The sequence below is a fragment of the Brachyhypopomus gauderio genome, chromosome 17, assembly GCF_052324685.1.
Source record: "Brachyhypopomus gauderio isolate BG-103 chromosome 17, BGAUD_0.2, whole genome shotgun sequence".
NCBI lineage: Eukaryota > Metazoa > Chordata > Actinopteri > Gymnotiformes > Hypopomidae > Brachyhypopomus > Brachyhypopomus gauderio.
The window spans coordinates 3,380,942-3,402,121 of NC_135227.1; the positions used below are offsets into that span (position 1 = coordinate 3,380,942).

Sequence of the window (21,180 nt, forward strand, 5' to 3'; positions counted from 1 at the left end):
AAATGGATCAAGAGCTGAAGCATATTATCGAATTTTAGGATCAGAGTATGATGACAGCAGTAGTGTTGCTGCTAAAGCTGATGACTACAACTTCAACGATGCGAGGACGCGTCAACATTTCGCTCCATTACCAGCAGATGTCGTCGTGGCATGACAGTTAGAATTGGATGCGCTCAGTTTATTTCTAATGGAATAGAAATGAGACATTAAACATAAGAGATTGTAAGATTAAAAGCAATGCTACACCATTCGACGAGGCATTAAGTGCAAATAAAATTAGCACAAATCGGGGCTTGTCTATTCAGTGCAACGAAGTAAAGGTATAGCACTGTGACTTTCAAGAGCCATTGAAATTTCTAGGTTCACAAGTTAATTCTTTCCATAATTTACAGAGTTATTTCAATAAAAAAATATCAGGCTCCCATCTTAGAGGGGTAATGCATGTAAACCGTCAAGCACGCTAATATCATACTATTTGTCAATTCCATTACAAAGCAGTGACTGTGGAGCAAATTATTAAGTTGTTTAACCTTAAAATTTAATAAATTATCGTAATTACAGAATATATTTAAATTTTATTATTTAAAAAAGTAAAACGTGCAATACATTTTCTAATACTTGCACTTGACCTCATCATGATGGCGATTAAGTCCGACCAAACCACAATCAAAACGCGGAACTGGAGTCGCGCGACCTCACCGCGCGCCGCCGTCGCGCGCCGCCGCCGCCGCCAGCTGAAGCGCCACAGTCGCGGATTCCAGCGGGCGCGCGAGTTGGCCGCAGGACCTCAACACTGGAATCCGCCTCAGCCGGTTTCCCTTTTATTTCCCCCCCACTTCCCCGGGTCTGCTAAATATGACACAGACGAGAAAAACCAAAACACGGTCACCTCGGAAAACTGTGAACGCCCGTCAAGCGGAGTGGAAGCGTGTGAGTGGCGATAATGACACCGGAGCCGAGCCGTTATCCGCCCCGTCTCCTCTAACCCTCGCCATGTAACGCCAGCTAGCGCAGTAAGCTAACAACACTTTTACCTCAGCGCCTATAGCGGGTTGATGTGTTTTTCAAGCGTCTACCACATTATCTTTATTGTACCTCTTTTTTAAAGCCTGTTTGGACCGCCCGGGTCAACTTTGAGATGAAGAGTTGGTTACTAACGCGTTAGCTAACCGGCTAATTAGCGGCTAAGCTAATTAGAGAGTTGAATGGCCGTCTTTGATGTGTCTCTAACTAGATGTGTCTCTAACTTGATGTGTCTCACCTAACTAGAGGTTTTTTGCTCGTCTCTGTCGTCCAGAGTCTTTTCTGTCGGGATACACGTACTGTCTCTGCGACTAAACGCAAACATGGGTGAACCCAACCTCGAGTCCAACGTGAAGGTGGCGGTCAGGGTTCGTCCCATGAACCGTCGAGGTGAGTCGGACCGCAATAATTACACCACACTGGATCAAGTGGAGAATAAATCAAGTTCAGTTTCAGTACATGAATGTATGATTTGCTGCAACGTTAAAGTATAGACCGTGCTGCTGTCGAGGAGGTGTGTATAGGATCTGTGTGAAGAAATATCTCAACTGGTAAAAGGGTGTGAATGACATCTCGCACATTAACTTGGACTTTAAATGCAACTCCCGATAATGTATTTCTAGGAAACTAGACATTAAGGGTTCTGTTATCTGCTTGTAACCCTCCCTGATGTTTAGTGAGACACCATGGGTTATTTTACAGATCTCAACAAGATGTCATGGTCATGAAGGACTGTTTATTTCTAATATATAATAACTGTCATTGAAGTCACAGTTGGGATGTATTGACTCAACACCACAGCGTTCCCTGGACTCAGGAGGAGTTGTGCATTTCAGCAGGAACATTGATATCATTCAGAAATCTCTGCTCTTAGATTGCTGACGGTTGACCATTGAGTTGGAGCGGTCTGGTTGGGCTTACACGGGTCTTGTGAAAGTGGAAGTGTGTCGTGGTTGAACGTGTACCTTGTAAAATGAGAGCTGTCGAGCATATTGGTTCTGTCGTGGTCACGTGTTGGATTTAAGTGTAAAATACAGTCATAAGACCTGTGAGCTGGGGTTAATGTGCTTCCCAGCACACAGACCGCATCTGTGTAAACTGAAGTAATCATCTATTTTAGCTCTACTTTCCATGTCTGTCTCAACAAATATTGAGTAGGTAGGCTGTTTGTGCCAGAGGGGTGTGTGTGTGTGTGTGTGTGTGTGTGTGTGTGTGTGTGTGTGTGTGTGTGTGTGTGTGTGTCTGACAAAAGCAGGAAGGGAGTCTGAATGGATTGCAGTGGACAATTTGCTAATGTTACAAACAGCATGTTCCCATTATCTTAAAACGTTCTAGACCTTCGAAGAACAAGTTTGACTCCACACCTTTGACAACTGTGCCAACCCATTTAGACGGAGCAGGGCAAGGAATTATCTTTGTTAATAATTTCCTGACATTTCGTGGTGAGAGTAAAGCCATGACATCACATTCTTATCTGCGTTATAGATAGTGTAGTGTAGACTTGTACACATCATGACTAATAAGACATTATGTTTAATAAAGGCCCTTTACGGTCTCTTTATTTATAGAGAACATTTAAAATGTTTTCAAACCCTTTCAATTTTGCCATGGGTTACAACTTTGCCTTCAACACAAATGCTACAAATAGAGCAGTAATGAAAGAAGCTCACTTCAGTTTCTCTCTTGCCAGTCCTTAACCGCCGCTCTAGCTCTACCTCACTCGTCCTTTCCAGAGTTTTCTCCCTGACTTTCGTCCCTTTTGCCCAGACCTTTTGCCCCCACCCTGTGTGGTGGCAGTTGATCCTCTGGTGGATGCAGGAAGCCCGTGTTTCCTCTTTGAGCATGAGGTGGTCATTGGCGTGTTGGCGTCACGCCAAATCCTCTCCCAGGATTTCTGAGTCAGCTGTAACGGTCTGACGGCTCCACATTGGTTTCCACAGTAGTGTTAAAAGAGTAAGAAACTTTGCGCTGTTTCGTTATTGGTGGAAGTGCATTTACTTCCTGTGCATTCGCATATGGTTAATCTAGTTGCTCAGATGCGAATTCCACTTGGAAGGTTAACGACCCCAAACATTTCCTTCCTTTCTGCTTCGTCTGTGTTGAATGCAATTACTTAAAAAGGGTTTAGTTATGTATTTTTTTGCCCAGACATTTGAGAACACCTGATATTCAACCAGAAGGAAAATAAAAACTGCAGAGCATGTGAATTTCTAATGACTGTTGGCGTGTTGTAAGGAGATTTCACGACTTCATAGAAGCAGGTATAGGATAAAACCTTACCCAGTTGTACGTGTTGTGAACACAATGATTCGGCCTCATGCTGCTGTTAACAAGATACACAAATGAATGTGGCATCTACCATTAGTGAAAAAGGCAAGTTGAAGTCCTTGCTGTACTTAAACAGCATAAAATCAGTTATAATTGATTTCTGTCTGTTGAGCTTTGCCAAATGTCTTGTAGTAAATTGTTCAACAAGCCATCTGAGGACACCGTGATTACATTCTGTTTACCCTGTTGTTGGTATACTCGGATATCTACAGATAATAATAATAGCTCCTCACTTACAGTAGATCACAATGTTTCCTCTTTGTTGTTTTCATTATCAGTCATAAACAGTTGAATGAAAGGCTCAAAAGACCTTTGACAAACATGTGAACAAGCACGATGAAGAGGGAAATCATAAAGAGGAAGACTAGTCTGATTGCCATCACCCTGTAGAACAGACATGTTACCTGTGTAGTGCACCGTACTGAACGAATCTCTTCCTAATTCCTCCTCTTTTCACCCTAAAAGAAAAGGAGCTGAACACGAAATGTGTGGTGGAGATGGAGGGCAACCAGACGTTCCTGCAGCCTAACCTGGGGAAGGCAGATTCAAGGTGAGCTCACCCTGGACCAGCGTCTTCACACCTTAGATGTAATGGAGCTTCATGTGGGATGAAGCTTGATGCCACTAGTGACTGGTAGAGGCAGGGACACGCTACACTTCACACTATAGACCTTTTATTAAGACTTCTTGTCAAATGTAAAAAGTAAATCTTGCCAAAGATTAATATTTTTAAATTGTATTTAAAATATTAAAAATTGTATTAATATTTTTAAATTGTAACGGTCAAATAATGTCATCCTTTATTGTTGTCGAGTAAAGGGAGTCTCAGCCACTGCTCTGGTGGTCGTGTGAGTGTCAGAGATGTGTGACAGGGGACAGAGCTCTTCTCTTTACAGGTGACGCACCCCTATGGTGTTACGTGTTATACCTGGATCATAGTTACTTCACTTTGAAGTTATGAATCAGTGTGTCTGATGCTTTTAATGCGTTACAGAGATTAAAATACCAGTGTTTTCTTCTTTCTACTGCATCAGTAATGCATTCGGTTTTGTTGTATGAATCCCGGTGTTGCTGGTGTTTTGTGCAGCAGATGAATCGTGATTTTAGCCACACAATATGACAAGGAGAGCAGTTGTTCTTGTTCTTTTGGGCTAGCAGTTAAACTTCTCTGGCCGTGTCGTCTGGGGGGGCCGTGATTGATGTCTCTGCGAGGACAGTGGCTCGGAGGAGGGTGTGTGCAGCTGAACGTCAAGCCCACCACCCGGTGGAGAGCTGTGTGTTCTTGGTGCTGTGTGTGCGTAGGGGGTCAGGGTGGCACAGAGGCGGGCAGGCCACCGGCTGTGCAGACATGTAGTCACACACACACACACACACACACACGCTGCACGCCGCTCCCTCAGTCCTGCCGTGTGTCAGGACATAACTCTCTCCCATCTGACTCTCTCTCTCTCTTTTCTCTGCCCTCTGTCGCTGTGGCAACGCAGGGGGAGTTTAACCCCGGGTCATCTACAACTGAGGGAGCGCTGTTATGCGGGAGAGAGCAACACGCGAGTTAGCTTTTAGCATCTGTCGGCCATAAACTTTATTTTTTCTCCCCCCACTTCTGACTTTTATGAGGGTAAACAACAGAGAGCGATTATTCCCATCCTGCTGCCTTTCTGCGGCTGCAGCGGGCACACAAAGGCGGCGGTGGAACGGGTTTAAGACCCGGAGCTGAGCTGCCGAGCCTCCTGCTGACTTCACACTGCAGACGCTTTAATTGCCGAGGCGAGTTCACGAGTTCTGGGGCACTGAACCTGCCGCGCCCGTTAACGCACACACCCCCCGCGGTCCAGATGCCTCGCCCCGTCTCTGCGCACATGTGCGCAACAGGGCCGCGTATATCTCTCCCACCGATTGATATTAATTGTTAGCCTACGTGTTGGGCACCGCGAGACACGGCTGTTCAAACAAGTCGCATTGCTTTCCTTTGTGACGCCATATTTGTACATGGTAGTGAATCCGTACTAGGCTTGCCATCCTTTGTGCGAGGCCTAAGGCAGCTCACACCGATGAGTCACAAGGCATATGGGTCTTAGTGCCTGTTAAGTTTACTGGTAGGAATAGTGGTGTTGTATACAGAAAATACAAAACTGTTCAAGTGGTGTGTGTGTGTGTCCCGCCCTGTAAACATTTTAAGTGGTGTTGTATTTGAATATTGTTTGAGACTGCCGGTTCCTAGTGTTCGGGTGACGTCACTCTCATTGTTTGGGACTGTGCATCACTATTAAAGTTTCAAATAAGGTGTGAACAAGCTGTCTGTGGTCTGTTATGTAGTCGCATTGTTTGTTGAAGGTGTGATGGTGAGTTTTAAGACCTGACACCGTGTAGACCTGTTAAGCAGTCAGGGATTTCACTAGCTCATATCATTGTATGCACTACTGTATACCAGTGGTTACGTTTTAAATCATTAAGATCTGATGGAGTTTGGCTTGTATAGTCGGTTGTAATTGTCATTGAAGCCAGACGTCTTTGGGAGGTGTGGGTTTGTGGGACATGCCCAGAGGTGTGAGTGACAGATAGGTGAGCTCATTTAATCTGACCACACCTGTGTCTGTGCTGCACCCAGTGTCCTTATTTTTAGGTCAAGTAATTATTTATTGGTTTGCATATTGAAGACTAGCAGTAACCCTGTTGTAAATAGACAGCGGGGACAACTAGTACCGCTGCGTGGTGTCAAGCAGAAAAGGCCCAGAGGGTAATTGAATAACTTGGGTTTCAACGTGCGGTCCTGGTGGGAGGGGGGTCCCGCAACATTTAGCTATTTGCTTGATCCGATGAGTTGAACCTAGTGAATTATGTGGGCTGGACAGTCACCAAACGTGTTGGTCTCTGGCCCTCTGGTACCAGGGTTTGACATCACAGTGCCATTAGTATGAGTTAAACACACATTACTCAACCATCACCTTATTCACCTGTGCTGGCCTATGGCCCTACTGGGCCGGACTTTGAGCTGATGTTGGTTTGTTTTAATTTAGTTTGCTCTAGTTTGTTCCGTTTTGGTTTACTTTCATTCTTATTACTATCAGAACGGGACCGTTTGCGTTCAGCAGCCTAGCTGGTTTGTACGACACACCCCTCTCTAGATTAGAATGAGCTTGAAGGAGTAGATGCGAGACTGCACTTTGCCCTAATGACAGCGTTCTGTATTTCGGATCTGGAGGATATGTGCGGTCTAGAGTTTCAGTCTTAGTGAAACTGATCTATCCTGTTCAAACTTTTCCTTGCCGAACTTCAATTTAAACGATGTTTGTCGCAGGTTTTCACTGCCACGTCAAAGGTGTGTTGTTGGAGAGATGAACTGCTTCCTGTAGTGCAGTGGAAACGTTTGTATCTGCGTCGCACTGTTCATGTTCACCAGGTTCTGCTCTCGGTCCCCTCTGGACCTACATTCATTAGGTCACGCCTGGTTGACCAGAAATTGGGTCAAACATACAGGACGCTGCATTTTCAGTCACGGGTTAGTGCACACACACCTGAAGCAAAGTCAAATTCTTTAAATGAGGCTGGGGGAGAGGTGTGTGTGGATGGGTGTGGGTGTGTGTGTGTGTGTGTGTGCACCATTCAGTCTCTCCACTCTCCACTCTATAGCTCTGTCATGTAAGTTCTGGTGATGGAGTTTGGTGCATCCCATAATGATCGCTTTGTCTCACCATGGCGTCTTCCTCTAGCTGCCTCTTAAATGGATGCATTGTGCAGGTGAAATTGGCAATGAGGCCACGTTCTGCCTTTGCTACTGAAACTGTGGATACAGCTGCTTACTGAACCTTAGTTTGTTGGTGATGGGATGGTTTGTAGTTGCTTCCCACCTAAGATTGAAACGTGGTGATGACATTAAATATGTTGAAGTCCTGAGACTTACTGAAATACGGAACGTTTGCTGGGACATTTGTTCTGTCACTTTTGTCATTTGTTGCATCAGTCCTAAATTTGCTAGAACAAAACTAAAATGGACCCCCCCCCCCCCACTAGGATCTAAATGGTTGTTTAGGTTGTTGATCTGTGTTTCTGAGAATGTTCACTATTCACGCTATTTTCCATGACAACGCTGGGCAGGGCCATCTTGGTTGACTTTGTGTTAGAATTTCCGGTGCTACGGATACGCTGATACCGATTACAAGCAAAACGACAACAAACACAAAATGACTAGCATAATATGTTCAGTTAGAGCAGAGGTGGCCAACCCGTCAGAGACCAAGAGGGGTGGCGAGTGTAAATTATTAGCGGGGGGGGATATAAAATGGACACAAATTAAGTAAAAAAACGAACACAAACTTCGATATAAACATAAGGCGTGATGTGCTTCAGGACTTTGTCACGTTTGGAGCACACTACGAGCTCTGTTATGTACGCAACTGTTGTTTTCTAGGTAAAAAGTGGATAAACTCTTATCAACACTCATTACAACGCCACTGACCTGCGCTCACCTTTAGGAAGAAGAGAACAGACAGTGTCAGTAGTTTTGAAGCCTCCCTCAGTCGTGTGCGGTGCCTTTGCTGCACCTCGTATGTGGTTTATTACAAACGTGTGACGGAAGAACCGCGTCTCACCAACGAGACTCAAAGTACAATCACAATATCACAGATACTTCATGCCGCTAGTCTCCCGTTTTCCACTACGCAGGTTTTAAAAGTATTAGCGGGTCGCTAGGCTTGTAAACAAACCGCGCACCACGAAGGTGTAGCGGTGTGTCGCCCTCGGAGCTGATGAGGTAACCGGGCCACGGCACAGACCATTAGTGCAGGTGAGAGCGGACCGGCTGGGGAGACCCATGAAACCAGGCAAAGAGCCGCAGGTTGGCCACTCCTGAGTTAGAGGGTGTCACAATAAATGGAAGAAGAGGAAAACTTGGCTTGACCAACAGTGTTACGAACACAGCTCGAAAAGATCTGAGTGTTGTGGGGCACCTTATAACTTATATCCACCGCCTTCCAAAGACGAGGACCTGCGTCTAAGGCTGAAGGCGCTAAATTTAAAACATCCACCCAAACGTCCATTAGTCTGCTCTTATCATTTTGTGGAGGGGAAACCAACACCAGATCACCCTTATGCCGAGAAATGGCTCGGTTATGAAGCTCCGATGAAGCAAACGCGTCGGGTGCTTGTGAGGCTATCAGATAAGTAACTATATTATAATCAGTGGCCACATCTTTTCCTTGCATTCATTTTGTAATTTTAAGTAATTAAGTAAATAAGTAAATAGACAAGAATGCCTATTTTATGAAAAAAATCATTAAAATGTAGTAGTGTACACTAACGCGAAAATAGCTGACCGGAAGTTCTAACACAAAGGCGGAAGAAACACACACTTGAAAGTGGGCGTGGCGAAATACGGTGAATAAGAGACATGTAGGAATTTGAACAGTGGAGGTGGGCCAAGACATACCAGACTTTTATTTTGTACAATGTTTAAAGTATGGATTACTGATTCTGTCTGTCTAAAAGAAGTAGATATGCTATATGCTTTAGTTGGTTTGCAAAATCTCCTTGTTATGTTATGGGTCACGGGGGGGGGGGGGGGGGGGGGGGGGTTGGGTCTTCTATGGCTGAATGATGTTAACATTGCCAGTGTTATCTTCTAAGACATTAAATGCTAATGACCAAATACATCAACACACTTTATGCTAGTGGTCCCTTCATTAATAAGTGATGGGGGAATTGAAGACCTTGCTTTGGTTACTACTGAAACAGCTGAGCCATGTCTCATTTTTGACCTCAGTCCTACTTCCATGGCTGTGCACAAGGGCAAACTTTCCCTTAGACAAAAAATGTGTGTGCCCGTGAGGGAGGGAGGGAGCGATTCTGTGCACAAGTGTGTGTGTGTGTGTGTGTGTGTGTGTGTGTGTGTGTGCACATGCATTTGCATGTGCACGTGTGCAGGCTGTGCGAGAGCAGCAGCTCTCTGAGGTCAGGATTGTGTGCACTGGTAGAGTCTCAGCGAGAGGCCTGTGTAGCTCCGGGTGCTTGGGGCTTTCTGAGTTACAGGCATAGGGTGACAAGACTTCCTCTTTCACCCGGACATGTATTCATTTTTAGACTTTAAAAAATGTCCGCGCAGACTATAATAAACGTCTGAGATTTTATATTACTTGAGCTTACATAGAATTTCGATAAGGATCTCGTTCACATATTAGGCATGCCCTCCCCTACACAGTTCGGTTTGCTTGATTTGAGAAGAGGGAGGCCACTTTAGGCCAAAAGTTTCTGACCCCCCCCTAAAAGAGGTGTCCCCTTTTTCTGCACATCAGATCTGGTCACCTTACTCAGAGAACCAATGATGAGTACATACTAGAAAGCTAAAATAAACCTAACCTATAGACTGTGTAGCTACACAGATTCTCTAGCTTGCTTTGATTGGCCTGGTCTGTCACAAAGGCATTTCTGGGTAATAATAACCACATGCTTTGCTATGAGGATCAGCATAATTCATAAGTGGATCATATGGAGAAGCTGACATGAGCTCTCTTTTAAAAGCTCCAATCAAAGCTGTAAGGAACAAGCCTTGGAATGATTTCATCTTCATCCAAATCAAAATAATTAATCTTTATTATTAATCTTTATTTAAACAACACACAAACCGTCTTACAGCCCCACGTCTTTTACATAATATCTGCCGGGCCATGTCATTTAATTTAGGAAAAAGCACAAAGAAGCGATTGTGGTGTAATGCTTGTTCTCCAGTGTGGGTTTAATGGCTGCCGTGAGCAGGCCGTGCGTTTGGCTTTGTGGAGAGGAAGGTCAGCGTAGTGCCAATAGCTGCTGGGGCAGAGCGTTAAAGTTTAACTGCAGACTAAATCAAGAGGGTTTTGTAGAATTTGGACATTTGGACGTTCACTTGCGTTAATCCACATTCTCCTCCAAATTGTGATTGTAATTGGCAGTGTCTAATCTCGGATTTACATTTTTCAGCAGAGTTAATAGTCAAGTTAAATCAAGCAGCCTTGTACGATTTGCAGTACACAGGGCTTCACCCCCAACCCCCCCAGTCTGTCTCACTCTCTCACTTGAGCGCACAAAGCTCATAGGAACCGCCTGGTCTTCACGTGCCTCGAGGTTAAAAATGAACCAGTTCTCTCCCTGAAATGCAGCTTGCTTCTCGGAAACAAATCAATAAAAACAAAGTGACACTACGTCTGTTTAAGAACTTGATGGACTTGCGATGGCTGTTGGAAACGGCCACTCCTGCCTCATCTCTCGATTCAGTAACTGTATTATAAGAGAGAGTGGAGCAGTAAGATGACGGTCTAACAATAGGCTGTTCTGTCTTTGTCTCTCCCTCACTGTCAGACGTGAGGAATTGTCCCTGCGGAGCTGTTACAGTGGCGCTCTGCCTCCCAACAGGCCTTTAACATGTCTGCTCTGTCCTCTCCCATGTGTGCCACCCAACTCACCCTGACACTTCCTGCAGGGGCTCTGAGTCTCTCTCCAGCTATTTCTGGAATGTGACTTGTTCTACAGTGAGGGAGCCCCCCCCCCGGTTCTCCGAGCACGTGCTCCACCAGGCTCCGTGAGCGCTCTCCGATCTCCACGCTGCAGATTTGGCCGACAGAGAGAGGCCTCACTGGTGTCCATTAGGGCTGGTTTAATATGTAGTGTGCAGGGGGTGGAAATAAATCGCCTATAATTGTGTTTCCATAGTGATGTGAGCAGGGATGGGGTTTGTAGAGGAGGCAGAAACGCCTTGACTTAAGCCGGGCTTTTGTTGTTCATCCACATCTTTCCTAAAGCTTCAGCCGTTTGGTGTGGACATGGAGAGTTCTGCGCTGGCCCAAACCTTCCAGCTCCCCTGATGGACAGCACGGCTTTTAATCAAAGCTCCCAGTCCGTATTTGCTCTGGACTCCCCAACCCTTTCTCACCCAACGATGATCTGTTTGTGTTCAGGTCCACTGGGCAAAGTGCAGCTGATGACATGGTCTCGCTTTTTTTTTTTTTGTGTATGTGACTTGGAGCTCGGTTCCTGGGTCCTAGTGCCCTGTGGTTGCTGATGGTGTGGTCAGCCTTGAGGTGGTGGCCTTCTGTAATGTGTGCTGTATTTTCTTTATGTTCTGCCAACTGAGCATGTTTTCAGTATATTTGCAGGTTACAAAAATCTTGTTTATACTGGTAGTCCATTGCAGTAGTGAATATACTGAGTAGTAGTTGATTGCAGAATAATAAAAGCCCTTAAATTTTTTTTATCTCCTTCTTTCCCGTTTGTGCAACCACTCCATGCTACCATGTTGTGCAGCAGAAGTCAGCCCAAGGTAATCAAACTTGAGTTTAACATTACCTTGAATAAATCTTATTGAAAGCACTAAATAATAATGGTAATAATAACAATAATAATGGTAATAATAAAGGGAAATGTGCGTGTCTAAACTTTACTTGGTACTGTTTTTTGTTCTTAGGTTTTTGCCTATGACTACTGTTTCTGGTCCATGGATGAATCGGAGAAGGAGAAATTTGCAGGTGGGTTATTAGAAGCCCCTTCCCCTGTGTTCTTGGGTTAGGAATGTTGTTTAGTTGTTCTTCCAGCAAGCTTTATTGTTCAAGAGTGCCAGTGCTAGCATATGAAAGTCGTTTTCCAAGTTCGAGGCTTTTATGGGTTGATAAGGAATTTAGGAACAAACTATGTAACTTAAAAAGTTGCATTCGTGTTGGCGATACTGTCTTTCAAGGTTATGTAGTACACACCCATAAAAAAAAGTTTTATTATTATCATGGGTTTGCCACGATTACAATGGCAGTGTGGCTAAACAAATATGGGAACTTTCCTAGAAAGTGACTTTGAATGATGTCCTATCAACAAAGCTTCAGTCTCCTCTCTGCTGGTTTAACGGCTCTTCAGAGTAACTGTACTTCACCTGTGTTGCAGGTCAGAGTAACTGTACTTCACCTATGTTGCAGGTCAGAGTAACTGTACTTCACCTGTGTTGCAGGTCAAGACATAGTCTTCCAGTGCCTTGGGGAGAGTCTTTTGCACAATGCCTTCCAAGGTTACAACGCCTGCATTTTTGCATACGGGCAGACAGGTACGGATGATTCGTCTGCCTAGCATATCAACACGTACTCACAATGCAGATGTTATTATGAATGATTGATTTTCAGTTATTTTGTGATAAATGAAGTGCCCTCTCTGCTGTGTGTTGACACCATAGTCTCACTGCGTGCATCTTTCTAGGCTCTGGGAAGTCCTACACCATGATGGGAACGGTGGACCAGCCCGGCCTGATCCCACGACTCTGTAGCTCGCTGTTCGAGCGCACTGTGCAGCAGCAGAGGGAGGAGGAGAGCTTCGCCGTGGAGGTCTCCTACATGGAGATTTACAACGAGAAAGTTCGTGACCTTCTGGACCCCAAAGGGTGAGCGGACCAGCCTGCTTAGGGCACCTGGATGTTGGTCTGGAAATTGACCATTTAACAAGCAACTGTTTTCTATAAAAGCCTTGTAGAGGAATTCAGTCAGGATTCACCTGGCTATTTAAAGCAAGGATAACGGTGGATTAAGTTATATGTCGTGGGAGCTGTGATCATGAGTGTGATAAAAAAAAAATCCTGGCTACAAGCTTTTGCAGAGTCATTTTGTGCTTTGACACCTTAACATTTGTGTTATGCAGCGAAAGTCATTCGGCCTATATCATGATGTCACATGATTGTTTACACAGGAGTCGGCAGGCTCTGAAAGTAAGAGAACACAAAGTGCTTGGACCATACGTAGATGGACTCTCTCGGCTTGCTGTGGCTAGTTACAAGGTAACGTTTATTAGGATACCTGCGGCTGGTAACAAGGTGACGTTATGAGGCAGTGGCTGGTCACGAGGTAACATCATTAGGCTACCTGTGGGTGGTTACAAAGTTACACTATAAAGCTGTTGGCATCACAGATGTGTGACTGAGTGTGACAGCAAAACAAAGAAATCTGCCCATCTTGAGCCTTTTGTTGCAATAAAGTTTCTTCAACACTTGATATTTGTATAGTCTTCAACTCTGTATTCAGTATGACTTATTGTTCAAATAAAACCACCTTATCGCTGTAATGTCTGCCATACAGGATGTGGAGCCTCAGAGGAAGTTTGTGTTGTGGAATTATTTGCATTATTATTTGCTCTGCTTGTTTACCATCAACGAATGATGAGAATCATTCTCAGAGGAGATGTTGGTTACAGTTGATTATTATACTCAGTGGAGTCCCATCAGTGGCGAGTGGAGATAATGGATCTTTCATGTAATCGACTGTGGAAGTGGCAGTTGTGTGATGAATGTACCCGTCATCGCTACATTGCTTTGCAAATTACACATTTGCATGGCCACTTATGCAAATTATCAATTTGCATAGCCACTTATGCAAATGTGTAAGAGGTGGGCCGTTTGTACTGTTGACGGAAATGTGCAGTGTTTAGAGGCTTAAAGTTATAGAAAGGCATTCCTAAGGTCACTATTAGTATATGTGATATCTGAACCAAGTGTAAACGGTATGAAAATCTGTGTTTGCATCTGTGTTTTCCTGAAGGACATCGAGTCGTTGATGTCCGAGGGCAACAAATCTCGCACCGTCGCCGCCACCAACATGAACGAGGAGAGCAGCCGCTCGCACGCCGTCTTCAACATCATCCTCACACACACGCTCAAAGACCTGCAGTCTGGGGTAAGACCTCACACACACACACACACACACACGCTCAAAGACCTGCAGTCTGGGGTAAGACCTCACACACACACACACACACACGCACACGCTCAAAGACCTGCAGTCTGGGGTAAGACCTCCTCTCACACACACACACACGCTCAAAGACCTGCAGTCTGGGGTAAGACACAGTCCCCGAGACCTCCGCACTGCTCCGCCTCACTCCGTCCTCGTCCTTATTGATGCGCTGAAGGCCGGTGTGTTTTAGTCCTCTCCTTTCAAAGCGGGGCAGCGTTCGTCGTCTATAATGATGTGGTGCAATATATTTTATATTAAAGGTCCCGGGTATTTGTCTCTGATAAACCAGTGATTTGCATTCTTGGGCCTGGAGGTTTTGTAATGTGCGTATTTTGGTGTTTTTCCTGCTCGATCACACCTGGGGGTTTATTTCAGGTTCCACTCGGTAGGCCTTTGTGGTGAAGTACTCCAGGCTCAGCATCACAGATCTTTAAACCGAGCTTCAACAACGTCAGAAAAACTGGGGTGTCCATGGCCCCCCATCCAGACCCGCCTCTTTACTCCGAGGCTCTTGGCTTCCCCTTATCTTTCTGGGCCTTGTGAGCTGGACGTTCAAGAGGCAGGAAAATCGATGAATAAGTCATGCGTTTTCCTGACTCATGCGTTAGCTGATCTCTGGCCCACGTGCTCATGTCGCCGTGTCCCTCTGCAGCGCGTTCAGCTGCCCGACTGCGTTCATTTCTCTCCCGTATCAATAATTCAGCGCCGCCTGAACAGAAGCACCTGCCCAACAGGTGCATCACACTCCCATGCAGATGTGCTTCTAAATATAGTGGCGCTGCTCTGCACCTAAGCAGAAACACGAGTGTTTCATAAAGCACGTTAACTTCACCAGGGCTCTCTGCCCTGTTTCCACCCTCCACCCCCCCCCATCTCCTCCACCCGCCACAACACCCTCCTTGTCCAGAGCAGTAATAAGGTCACTTCTGTGCATGTAGTTTCTCCTAAGCCATTGTCCGACTCCGAGAGCAGGTGTCCTGATTCACGTGCTGCGTATGGAACTGCTCTTACGAAATGTTTTCTAGCCGGCTCACACCGCCCGTAAATGAAAGCCTGTATGAACCTACGATCCCCACGCCCCCCGACCCAAGAATCTCCTCCTGGCCCACTCGCTGTGATGCGCTCCGTGATCTCCCGCCATACAGATGCACCCTTTGTTCCTCCACCTCCCCGTAATCTCAGCTCCTCCACCCTCCCCTCCACCCTCCCTCCTCTCTCATCACCGCTCCGTCTCTGGTGGCGTTCATAGCAGGTCCCCGGCCCGTCTCCTTCACGCCGCACTGGACGGGGTGAGCACAATGGCCGCCTGTGTCCCCGCGTCCCCGCCATTCGTTCCGGCTCTCTTCGACGGTTCAGTGCGGTTTGGGCGGCGGAGTCATTCATACACAAATATGCCAGCAGCGTCCCCTGTTTGGTTGGGAAAGAGATACAAGGAAAACGGCTGACAAGCATGAAAATGCATTAAACAGTAAAGGTCCCGTTTAGGTGCAGTGTCCCCACTGTAATGAGAGCACTGCAGCGTGTGGGCGAGCAGGTCTAACCCCCCCCCCCCTCCTCGTTCCTCTCCCGCCACAGGTCAGTGGGGAGAAGGTGAGCAAGCTCAGTCTGGTGGACCTGGCGGGGAGCGAGAGGGCCGCCAAGACCGGGGCCGCCGGCGAGAGGCTGAAGGAGGGCAGCAACATTAACAAGTATTTACACACTCCACCTCCGTAACGGGTTCCGGTTCCCCTCAGTCCATTTGTGCACGTAACTCGCAGTGGGTTAAGTCCAGTTCTGCACGTCCTCTGTACATCTTCTGTAGCCGAGGAGGATGTTAACGTTGGTGTAACTGCAGTTATTTCATGAGTGCTCATGGTGTTTATTTCTGTCGCACTTTTCCAAGCCTAAGAGACTTCACCGTGTCTGGAAAAAGACGTGTGTGTGTGTGTGTGTGTGTGTGTGTGTGTGTGTGTGTAGGGCCAGGGAAACTTTGCTCTCTCTTGCTCTTTCTTTCTGTTTTTCACTCTCTTGCTCTGGTGTGCTGGGCAGGTCTCTCACCACTCTTGGGCTGGTGATCTCAGCGCTGGCCGACCAGGGTGCAGGCAAGAACAAGAGCAAGTTTGTGCCCTACCGAGACTCTGTGCTCACGTGGCTGCTCAAGGTAACACCCACCACTCTGCCCTCTCGCCTCGCAGCGGAACTTTCCAGTGTTTTCCATCACTCTTCCCTCCCAGCTTCACTCTCACCCACACCAATAACACAAAGCTAATTGATGCGTGTAACATCTCTGCATTCCCTGAGCGACCCCCCTGCACCCCACGCCGTCTGTTAATCCCTTCACTTCTTCCAACTGTAGGACAGTTTGGGAGGGAACAGTCGAACTGCCATGGTGGCCACAGTGAGTCCAGCTGCTGATAATTACGACGAGACCCTCTCCACGCTGCGCTACGCCGACCGGGCGAAGAGTATCGTCAACCACGCTGTGGTGAATGAGGACCCCAATGCTCGAATAATCCGAGAGCTGAGGGAGGAGGTGGAGAAGCTCCGTGAGCAGCTCACGCAAGCTGAGGTACACTCTCAAAAAGCACTCCTCACACAGTCGAGGAACTCTCTCAAAAAGTACTCCTCACGCAGTCGGTGAACACTCTCAAAAAGTACTCCTCACGCAGTCGAGGAACTCTCTCAAAAAGTACTCCTCACGCAGTTGGGGAACACTCTCAAAAAGCACTCCTCAGGCAGTCAAAGAACTCTCTCAAAAAGCACTCCTCACACAGTCGAGGAACTCTCAAAAAGCACTCCTCACACAGTCGAGGAACTCTCTCAAAAAGCACTCCTCACACAGTCGAGGAACTCTCTCAAAAAGCACTCCTCACGCAGTCGAGGAACTCTCAAAAAGCACTCCTCACGCAGTCGAGGAACTCTCTCAAAAAGCACTCCTCACGCAGTCGAGGAACTCTCTCATAAAGCACTCCTCACGCAGTCGAGGAACACTCTCAAAAGGTGTTTTACACTCAGCTCACACCAGCCCAACAGTTCCTTGTCAACACCACCAAAAACTGTGTGCGCTAGTGTGCCATATATCCGTGGCTGGTGTGGCATATTTGTGGCTGACTGTTGAAGTCTCTAGAATGTTCTACCCTATTCATTCATCTCATTTGTTCATTGGGCTGACCAATGCTTTTTCTGGAATCTTCCCAAGACGGCTGTCCACATTAAAATGCGGTATCTGCGAATTCTGGGTCAATGAGCAAGTAGATTCTGAGCTTTTCTCTACGTTCCCCAGTCCATGAAGGCTCCTGAGCTGAAGGAGAGACTGCAGGAGTCAGAGAAGTTGATCCAGGAGATGACCGTCACCTGGGAGCAGAAGCTCAGGAAGACGGAGGAGGTCGCACAGGTAACTAACGCACGCCTGTATGGCGCGAGCCCCTCGGCTTTATCAGCAGTCCTGTGTTTGTACAGATAAACAGGAGGTTCCTGACATGGTACCTATTCTGCTCAGGAGAGACAGAAGCAACTGGAGAGTCTGGGCATCTCTCTGCAGTCGTCAGGGATCCGCGTGGGAGAAGACAAATGCTTCCTAGTCAACCTCAACGCTGACCCCGCCCTCAATGAGCTGCTTGTGTACTACCTAAAGGTACCACTGTGGTGACGGAGCAGCTATCCCATGTTATATCTGTAAATCAACACTAAGATCCTACATTTGTCCCAATGTTGGGGTTGTTGTGCAGGAACACACCAAGGTGGGGTCAGCAGACTCTCAGGACATTCAGCTGTGTGGGATGGGCATTCAGGCTGAGCACTGTGTGATCAACATCAGCTCTGAAGGGGCGGTGTTCCTCAACCCCTACAGGAACTCCAGGTACACAAATGATGATTTTTTTTTATATAATACTGAAAGTCAGTGGACCGTTTCTGAAATGCAGTTGGAAAGCTTTTACATCAAAAAAATTTGGCGTGAACTGTTGCGTTGTTGCAGGACGTGCGTGAACTATCGTGTTGTAGCAAGACGTGCGTGAATTGTCACTTTGTTGCAGGACGTGCGCGAACTGTCACTTTGTTGCAGGACGTGCGCGAACTGTCGAGTTGTTGCAGGACGTGCGCGAACTGTCGAGTTGTTGCAGGACGTGCGCGAACTGTCGAGTTGTTGCAGGACGTGCGCGAACTGTCGAGTTGTTGCAGGACGTGCGCGAACTGTCGAGTTGTTGCAGGACGTGCGCGAACTGTCGAGTTGTTGCAGGACGTGCGCGAACTGTCGAGTTGTTGCAGGACGTGCGCGAACTGTCGAGTTGTTGCAGGACGTGCGCGAACTGTCGCGTTGTTGCAGGACGTGCGCGAACTGTCGCGTTGTAGCAGGACGTGCGCGAACTGTCGCGTTGTAGCAGGACGTGCGCGAACTGTCGCGTTGTAGCAGGACGTGCGCGAACTGTCGCGTTGTTGCAGGACGTGCGCGAACTGTCGCTTTGTAGCAGGACGTGCGCGACCTGTCGCTTTGTAGCAGGACGTGCGCGAACTGTCGCTTTGTTGCAGGACGTGCACGAAGTGTCGCTTTGTGGCAGGACGTGCGCGAAGTGTCGCTTTGTGGCAGGACGTGCGCGAAGTGTCGCTTTGTGGCAGGACGTGCGCGAAGTGTCGCTTTGTTGCAGGACGTGCGCGAAGTGTCGCGTCGTTGCAGGACGTGCGCGGAGTGTCGCGTCGTTGCAGGACGTGCGCGGAGTGTCGCGTCGTTGCAGGACGTGCGCGGAGTGTCGCGTCGTTGCAGGACGTGCGCGGAGTGTCGCGTCGTTGCAGGACGTGCGCGAGCTGTCGCGTCGTTGCAGGACGTGCGCGAGCTGTCGCGTCGTTGCAGGACGTGCGCGAGCTGTAGCGTCGTTGCAGGACGTGCGCGAGCTGTCGCGTTTTTACAGGACGTGCATGAACTGTCGTGTCGTTGCAGGACGTGCGTGAACGGCTCTCCGGTCACAAGTCCTCAGCAGCTGCAGCACGGCGACCGCATCCTGTGGGGCAACAACCACTTCTTCAGGTCAGTCTCCCCTTTTTTAACGGTTTTACGTTTCGTCGAGGTCGAGCTCCGGAAAAGGAGCTTTTCGCTTTTATAGTCGCCTCTGCCAGCACGTGCGCAGCAGTAATTACGACCCTCCTGCAGGATAAACCTCCCCAAGCGGCGTCCCCGGCCCGAGGACGAGGACGGAGAGGCGGGCAACATGAAAAACAGCGGCAGCAGCGAGCAGCTGGACGCGGACGGGGACACGGCCAGCGAAGTGTCCAGCGAGGTCAGCTTCAGCTACGAGTTCGCACAGACCGAGGTCATGATGAAGGCCCTGGGGAGCAACGGTGAGTCCGGTTCAACCGATGGATAGAAACGGCCATGACCGTCTCGGGAATGGTGGGGAAAGTCAGAGGCAGTAAATGTTCAGGGCATTGTAGCTGCTTTGAAGAACTTTTATGGTGTAAATTCCAGGCTTTGATTATCTTATCTCTCTCTCTCTCTCTCTCTCTCTCTCTCTCTCTCTCTCTCTCCTCAGACCCCATGCAGGCTGTTCTCCAGAGTCTGGAGCGGCAGCACGAGGAGGAGAAGCGTTCTGCTCTGGAGCGCCAGCGCCACATGTACGAGCAGGAGCTGCAGCAGCTGCGGCGGAGACTCACCCCGGAGCGGGCAGCCGGGCCCGCTGTCCAGGCGCCGCACCACCGCAGCATGGAGAGGCTGAGCCTGGCCTCCTCCTCCCCCAGCACACACAGCCGCCTGCGCCAGTGGAGCGAGGAGAGGTGGGAGTCCGCTCGGGCGCACCGCGGTCATGGGATCTCGGTTCCGAACGAGGTTAACGAAGCCGCCTCCTGCCTTGCGTTCCAGGGAGGCCGTGCTAACGCGGAGTTTGCGGAAGCTACGGGAGCAGATTGTGAAGGCCAACCTGCTGGTGCAGGAGGCCAGCTTCATCGCCGAGGACCTGGACAAGAAGACCGAGTACAAGGTCACTCTCCAGATCCCTGCTGCCAACCTCAACGCCAACAGGAAGGTATTTCTCCTCTTATTCACGCCACGTACATACCCTATTGACACCCGTACCTGTCAGGTACCTATTATAACCGTGTGTGTGTGTGTGTGTGTGTGTGTGTGTGTGTGTGATAGCGGGATGCCGTGCTGAGCGAGCCTGCAATTCAGGTGAGGAGGAAAGGGAAGAGCAAGCAGATCTGGGCTCTGGAGAAGATGGAGAACAGACTTGTGGACATGAGGGATCTCTATCAGGAGTGGAAGGACTGTGAAGAAGACAACCCCGTAAGTGAGGACATCCTCACCACCTCCAAGGGAAATGTCACCCCCAACAACCCCAGCTAACCCCCTCTTTGTCCTCACAGGTCGTTCGTTCATACTTTAAGAGAGCAGACCCCTTCTTTGACGAGCAAGTCAACCACAGTCTGATCGGAGTGGCTAATGTCTTCCTTTCCTGCCTGTTCTATGACGTGAAACTTCAGTATGCCGTTCCCATCATAAATCAGAAAGGAGAGGTATTGTGAGCCCCGTTTACTGTAACTGCATTCATACTGGCGGACAATTTCTGAACTCAGGCTGAACTTCGGTTGCCATATGTTCACCAACATCACTTACCACCATGACACGGTGCCGTTTTAGTGGCTACCGAGCGTTTACAACATCTGCTGGACCACAAATCAGATTCCTTCCCACACAGTTCTTACCACAAATGCGATGCGCTCCTGTTAAAAATGAGTTCTGCAGGAAAATCTGTTGTATATAAATTGAATCCCTGGAACTGAATTGTTTTGAGGTAGCAGAGGTAAACCGTCTGTTCCAGTTGGTCTGTTGGTAATAACCATGTCGCTCCGCTCAGATGTGTCACAGACTCCGCCTGCTTTGCGTTGCCGTCACTCCCGCTGCCGTAAATTCGGACGTAAATCGGCAGCTTTCGCAGAACGCGAAGGCAGGGGGGGCGGAGCTTGTGCAAGCTCCACCGAACCAATGAGCTGCTCCGTCCGTGTGTCTCAGGTGGCAGGGCGGCTGCACGTGGAGGTGCTGCGTGTGGGTGGAGGGGTGGAGGACGTGGCGGCGGGGGAAGAGGACGCCGACGGCAACCCCGAGGCGGAGCCACAGGAGCGCAAACTCGTTTGCATGGTA

At 48.1% G+C, this 21,180-nt stretch overlaps 1 protein-coding gene across 4 annotated transcripts in view; it reads left to right on the top strand.

Moving 5' to 3' along the window:
* The first annotated feature begins 728 nt into the window (after nt 1-728).
* The window catches only part of kif13ba (kinesin family member 13Ba), a 37,234-nt gene continuing 16,782 nt past the window's right edge, over nt 729-21,180 (top strand). For 2 of the 4 annotated variants that reach the window (XM_076979127.1, XM_076979130.1), the window contains exons 1-22: nt 729-1,013; nt 1,298-1,413; nt 3,817-3,901; nt 11,620-11,635; nt 11,780-11,840; nt 12,311-12,403; nt 12,553-12,733; nt 13,036-13,123; nt 13,881-14,015; nt 15,651-15,763; nt 16,104-16,215; nt 16,411-16,623; nt 17,338-17,448; nt 17,554-17,688; nt 17,783-17,913; nt 18,988-19,074; nt 19,198-19,385; nt 19,577-19,817; nt 19,903-20,065; nt 20,179-20,325; nt 20,406-20,555; nt 21,052-21,177. In XM_076979127.1, the coding sequence (XP_076835242.1) occupies nt 1,347-1,413; nt 3,817-3,901; nt 11,620-11,635; nt 11,780-11,840; nt 12,311-12,403; nt 12,553-12,733; nt 13,036-13,123; nt 13,881-14,015; nt 15,651-15,763; nt 16,104-16,215; nt 16,411-16,623; nt 17,338-17,448; nt 17,554-17,688; nt 17,783-17,913; nt 18,988-19,074; nt 19,198-19,385; nt 19,577-19,817; nt 19,903-20,065; nt 20,179-20,325; nt 20,406-20,555; nt 21,052-21,177 (2,643 nt within the window). In that variant the 5' untranslated portion in view covers nt 729-1,013; nt 1,298-1,346. The remainder of the gene's footprint in view (nt 1,014-1,297; nt 1,414-3,816; nt 3,902-11,619; nt 11,636-11,779; nt 11,841-12,310; nt 12,404-12,552; nt 12,734-13,035; nt 13,124-13,880; nt 14,016-15,650; nt 15,764-16,103; nt 16,216-16,410; nt 16,624-17,337; nt 17,449-17,553; nt 17,689-17,782; nt 17,914-18,987; nt 19,075-19,197; nt 19,386-19,576; nt 19,818-19,902; nt 20,066-20,178; nt 20,326-20,405; nt 20,556-21,051; nt 21,178-21,180) is intronic. The other 2 variants (XM_076979129.1, XM_076979128.1) reach the window with 2 other exon arrangements.